This window comes from Theobroma umbraticum, unplaced genomic scaffold (genome assembly GCF_002168275.2).
Source record: "Theobroma umbraticum cultivar Fairchild unplaced genomic scaffold, ASM216827v3 scaffold_44.0, whole genome shotgun sequence".
NCBI lineage: Eukaryota > Viridiplantae > Streptophyta > Magnoliopsida > Malvales > Malvaceae > Theobroma > Theobroma umbraticum.
The window spans coordinates 13788525-13794524 of record NW_018397255.1 but is presented as its reverse complement, the minus strand read 5'-3'; the positions used below and the strand labels follow the sequence as shown (position 1 = coordinate 13794524).

At 35.4% G+C, this 6000-nt stretch overlaps 1 protein-coding gene across 2 annotated transcripts; it reads left to right on the top strand.

The window, feature by feature from the left end:
• Positions 1-373: 373 nt before the first annotated feature.
• On the top strand, positions 374-5887 carry LOC110429332 (serine/threonine-protein kinase SAPK7-like). Of its 2 annotated transcripts, XM_021445315.2 has the most exons (9): positions 389-757; positions 1145-1219; positions 1340-1441; positions 1553-1606; positions 1700-1792; positions 1867-1959; positions 3125-3229; positions 3333-3431; positions 5358-5887. In XM_021445315.2, exons 1-9 carry the CDS (start codon positions 638-640, stop codon positions 5673-5675), a joined length of 1059 nt encoding a protein of 352 aa, XP_021300990.1. In that variant the 5' UTR covers positions 389-637; the 3' UTR covers positions 5676-5887. The 2 variants fall into 2 exon arrangements, with proteins under 2 accessions (XP_021300989.1, XP_021300990.1); XM_021445314.2 differs by having other exon boundaries at positions 374-757; positions 1553-1792.
• Positions 5888-6000: the final 113 nt, after the last annotated feature.

Here is a 6000-nt window from a genome sequence, read left to right as displayed (position 1 = left end):
AAATTAAAAAATTATTATAAAAATAAAATAAAAAATTGTAAATGAGATTGAGGAATACGTTGTGCGAAAACCGGCGGATAGTTTGGATTTTGGGAAAAGTCAAGGGCGTCCTAGGCCCCCGCACCGTGGCGTTTTGGGAGGTCCAAGTTCATCAGATAAAACAAAGAAAGAATAAAATAAAGCACTCGAAGCGTGAGTTACACTGAAGAATGAAGAGGCGGTGATTGGATTCGAGCTGGTCTCATGGGCGCCCATTACAGTGTCTTAAAAGTCTTTCCTTTTACTTTTGGTCAATGAAAGTGTTTCCAGTTCAACTGTAGTTAGCAGCAAGTGAATCACACCGCCCATACCATATGGCCTCATTGCCAATTATTATAATATATTCTTAAACGCTCTCGCTTTCACTTCCCTGACTACCCTCTTCAAAGTGTCGGTATATATATGTATGAATGGATCTAAATCTTTCTACAGATACGGAAGCTCTTCAGTCCCACTCCTCGTCTCTACTGTGATCCATCTGCCATTACTGATTACCCAATGATGATGTTCTTATGATGATATGATATACTAGTAGAAAAAAGAGTTGCATTCTATCAAATTACCATATATTCTGTGATTTATATTTGTGGGAGTTGAGATGGAGAAATATGAGGTGGTCAAAGATTTGGGAGCCGGGAATTTTGGGGTGGCCAGACTCTTGAGACACAAGGAGACCAAGGAGCTTGTTGCTATGAAATATATTGAGAGAGGCCACAAGGTTTGTTTTTTCTTCTCTCTGTCGTTTGTTATTACTACTTAGTATCTTAGTTATGTTTTTGTTCGCGGCATACTTTCTGGATCTTAATATATGACTTAGATCTTTCTTTAATTTGGTGATCCCTCTCCGTTGAGACAGCCTGAGCCTGAGCTTGAATATTTTTTCTTTTTTGGGTTCCGATACCCATGATTTTAGTATTGTTCTGGTTTCACAATTCATTCGCTGAGAATCGGAGTGATAAAACCTTGTTCGCTTCAATTATGTTAAATTTGGGTTGTGGAGTTTCTTCAAGTTTTTCCTTTACTTTTTGAGTTTGCTTCGTTTTTTCCTCTCTTCTTTTGAGACACCCGATCAATTGATTGAAAGCTTAGTTGTATTTGTTTGCAGATAGATGAGAATGTGGCAAGAGAGATTATCAATCACAGATCTCTGAGACACCCCAATATTATCCGGTTCAAGGAGGCAAGTATCATCAGTGTGATTGATTTGTATTACTTCCTTGAAGCATTGAGATTATAATATTGTAATTACTCTCTTTTTAATCTGCAATTCTTCTGGTTTGATGGGATATGAATACTGTAGGTGGTTCTGACTCCTACGCATTTAGCAATTGTCATGGAGTACGCTGCCGGTGGTGAGCTCTTTGAACGGATTTGCAGTGCCGGTAGATTCAGTGAAGATGAGGTCTTTTTCTCTTTCTATTTTTGTTCCTTTCATTGACATTTTTTCTATTTACTGGTCACAAACAATTAATCTCTAGTACTTAAATGTTGTGTTTGTTCTCTATTTGTTCAGGCTAGATATTTTTTTCAGCAGTTGATCTCAGGTGTCAATTACTGTCATTCCATGGTAATTAACACTCAGAACCATAACGTTTCTCTATGTATGCCAGATGCAAGAACTAAATGCACTTTTGTTCTTTGTTTCTATTCTTGTTTGCAGCAAATATGCCATAGAGATCTGAAATTAGAAAATACGCTTTTAGACGGAAGTCCTGCACCACGCTTGAAAATTTGCGATTTTGGTTACTCTAAGGTTTGGTCCATTCAACTTGTAAGTGGCTTTATGGTTTTCCAATCATTAATTTGTTTTCCTAACAATTGGTGTAGTCATCTCTGTTGCATTCAAGACCCAAATCAACAGTTGGAACTCCAGCATATATAGCACCAGAAGTTCTATCTCGACGAGAATATGACGGAAAGGTAATTATTTTAACCCTTTAAAAAAAAAGAAGAAAAACGTACAAGAAATAAAATCTAGATATCGAGCTTAGAGTACCATTGAACAAAGTCTATTGCATGATTTGGATCTGGCATTCCACTTTTGATTTTGATGCTTAGCATGGAACCAGAAACTAATTGGAAGATGGTCAAATACATCAGTTACTGAATGCATGATAGTCTCTCTTCTGCCACTCCTTCACTTTTTTCATTTCTTAACTTATGCATTATTTATTTCAAAGAATAGGAGATGTGATGCATTGCATTTTGTAACTGTCCTTGTGGATGAAAGTTTGTAATACTCTATACATGTTGGAAAGAATTACCTTAAATTCCACATGCTTGTTATATTTAAGTACTATTCTGATATTGTCTTCTTCATTTGAGATCCCTTTTTTAAAACATTAATAGGGAGATATTTTGAGCATTAATCCAATCCATTTGCCATGCTTTTAGGTGATCTTGAAGGTTTTCTTAGTGGCTGCGTCTTGTTATGTGATGATATATAGTTCATTTGTTACTGCCAAAAGTATTTGACATTTGCTTGTCAAACACCTTTGTCTTTTGGGATCTGCTTCCGCTTTTATGGTGAAGTCATCTTGTTTCTGACCATTAATATCATTCCATCAAATGTTTTTTACTTAAATTATACAATAAATTGTCAACCCCCCCTCCCCTCGGCCACTTTAACTTCTAATTTGATGTATATATTCGAAAATTAATTAGATCTAATTTGTAACATGTAAAAGTTTGTTGACCTCAAGTTATGTCTTTTCTTTTACGGTTGGGAGATTTATGGTCCTGTGGAGTTACCCTCTATGTTATGTGATGATATATGGTTCATTTTGTTATGTGATGATACATAGTTCATTTGTTACTGCCAAAAGTATTTGACATTTGCTTGTCAAACACCTTTGTCTTTTGGGATCTGCTTCCACTTTTATGGTGAAGTCACCTTCTTTCTGACCATGAATATCATTCCATCAAATGTTTTTTACTTAAATTATACAATAAATTGTCAACCCTAAACCCTCCCCGCCCTAACCACTTTTCCTTCTAATTTGATGTATAAATTCCAAAATTAATTAGATCTAATTTGTAACATATAAAAGTTTGTTGACCTCAAGTGATGTCTTTTCTTTTACAGTTGGCAGATGTATGGTCCTGTGGAGTTACCCTCTATGTTATGTTGGTGGGAGCATATCCTTTTGAAGACCAAGAAGACCCAAGGAATTTTCGGAAAACAATTCAGGTTAATGCCAGCCTGCTATCTTCTTCATTTTCATTTATTAGAAAAAAAAAATATCATTCCTTATACCATAATCTTTTTTTCCTTGTTAATTTTTCTTTGGCAGCGAATAATGGCTGTTCAGTACAAAATTCCGGATTATGTTCACGTATCTCAAGATTGCAGGAACCTACTCTCTCGCATATTTGTTGCAAATCCATCCAGGGTATGTATAATTTTTAAGTTAATTGATCAAGCATTGCAATTGTACCACATCAGTGTTTTGCTGTATGCAATTAGCTTTGCAAAACCTGACAAGCATCTAGAAGACAACATAGGTAAGTTAGTAGCACTTCTTTTATAAACCTTGATTAATGAAAATTTGTATCTCCAATGGGAGAAGAAAGATGAAAAAAGGGGATAAAAAGGAAAAGAAAATGAAACCTACAAGACAGAACCTCTACTTCAACTAGTAGTACTGGAGAAGTAAGCTCTAAACAAAATACTGAATCAATAGAGGACAGCAAAGTTATATGTGTGAATTATCATCTGACTGCCACACTTCATAGCTTTTTTCCTATCAGCATCTTTTAATCTGTTCAGTCCAATTAACTTTGCTCCACTGCCTGCCATGTTAAAGATAGGGATGCATTCTGCAATTTCTTCCTTGCTGGATATGATAATTATTAGCACAGTAACCCAGCTTCAAAATGGTCGCAGCAGAAAACCTCTCTCTTACAAGACAGTTTCCATTTGTATTCACTAGTCCTGTCATGAATATCTCTGATGATGTAAGAGAGTAGCAGAAAGTGGCTCTAGATTCTCTTGGTTAAAGTGCTGGTGAAAGATGCATCTTCTTTGAGATTCAAGATATTGTCCACAAAGAATACAGTGGGGCATCATTGTACAATCCCCTAAACAATACGGTTTATTTTTTCATGGGACACCTATTAAATCAGAAAACTAGACAAATACCTTTTTTCCTTTCTTTGGTACAGCTAGACAAATTACCTTTTAACTATCTCATCCAAAATTGTTGTTCATTTCAACTAAATTAGTTTAATTTTGGTCAGTCATTATGTAGAGAACTCAAGAAGAAAAGTCATTCTTGAATGGCATCCAATCTTCCTTTACCTACATCAGTCTGTCATCATCATTAGAATTACATAAATTTAACAACCAGATTTCTATGGATCTTCGTCGCAATATATCTCTCTGGATTTAGACCTCTACTATATATGTGGTCTTTAATTCTTCTTTCCATAGATATCTAGTCACTATTAGAAAACTTAAAACTTTGAAATGTAGATGGAACAAAGTCAATGAGGTTTAGAAGGTAGAAATGCTAATTGGTATGCAGCTAATCTTCTGGTTGCATAAGAATGATTTTCGCTTAATCTGTGTTATGATCTGTTCTTTTTTTAACCTAAGTTTTCTTTCTCAATATTCAAGGCATGAGAAGGCACTAAAAGACTTCTGATTTCCTCTCTCTCTCTCTCTCTTTTCACCCTGTACTCTTATTTCTTTTCTTCTGTTGTAATATCACCCTGTAGCTGATGATTGTTGGACAAGTTTTTCTCTCCTGATCTTTATGAATTTTAGAGGAAATATTTGTGTTCTACCTGCCTGCATCCTTGGTTTTCTGAATTTAACATTCTCTAAATAATTTAGGTCATAGTGTCACCCATTTTGTTACTTCAAATTTCTTTTTCTTTTATTCCTGGTGGGGTGGGATATGTTAATCATAAAAAGCAGATATTATAGATCTATATGGTCAGAATTATGAGAAAGTGATATACGAAACCCAGGTGCTTCTGTTGTATCTGGTATGGGATATGTTTTCTGGCTCTAGATAAATTAAGGAATAATATGATGAAGTTCAATGGATTGATTCTTCCATAAAGAACTTTCAAAGAAAAATTTGATTTGTTGTATAAATGGAGACTGAGTCTATTGTTTATCGGGCATTGCTAAGAACTGGTTTGATTATTTTAGTGGATTGATGCTTTGAAGCTGGGGCGATTATTTCTATTATCCATAGCAGCCTGGTTGGTGATGTTGACCACGCATTTAATGAACCTTGTTTTTTGAGGTTCATTCATTGAATTTCAAATGCATTAATCTTTACCATTTCCTGTTTTTCTTTTTCCAGAGAATCACACTTAAGGAAATAAAAAATCATCCTTGGTTTTTGAAGAACTTGCCAAGAGAACTAACTGACACAGCTCAAGCTTCTTATTATCGGAGAGATAACCCGGCATTTTCCCTTCAAAGTGTGGAGGAGATAATGAAAATAGTTGAAGAGGCAAGAAGTCCACCTCCATCATCTGTGCCAGTCAAGGGCTTTGGCTGGGGGCAAGATGATGATGAAGAGGCAGATGTCTATGCAGAAGTGGAAGAAGATGATGAAGATGAATATGATAAGCGGGTCAAGGAAGTCCATGCAAGTGGAGAATATCAAATCCATTAAGCAATGAAATCTTTAACCAACGGTTATGCAATAAAAATCTTGGCTTTCAGATAGTTTTGTATGATAGCAGATAACTGTTGGTTCATTACTAAAAATATCATTGTTCGAATAAGATCTCAAACTTCATCGGTAAGTTATATAATGTAATTTTACCTGGATTTTACGATGGATTGCGGGTGAATGAGGAATGAAATCATCTTCTTATTTGAAAATTGGAAGAGAGTATGTGCAACTTAAGAGTAGTAAAGATGGGTATCGTATCTTCTTATTTTCATTGTTGGTTTGATTGTAAGGATATGCTAGGGGCGGGAAGTAGGGGAGGGTG

Coding starts and splice junctions, on each gene's coding strand:
- LOC110429332 (XM_021445314.2), top strand. CDS start 638: ATGGAGAAATATGAGGTGGTCAAAGATTTGGGAGCCGGGAATTTTGGG. Junction 1,220..1,339: donor ATATTATCCGGTTCAAGGAG/GCAAGTATCATC, acceptor TGAATACTGTAG/GTGGTTCTGACTCCTACGCA. Junction 1,793..1,866: donor GCGATTTTGGTTACTCTAAG/GTTTGGTCCATT, acceptor CAATTGGTGTAG/TCATCTCTGTTGCATTCAAG.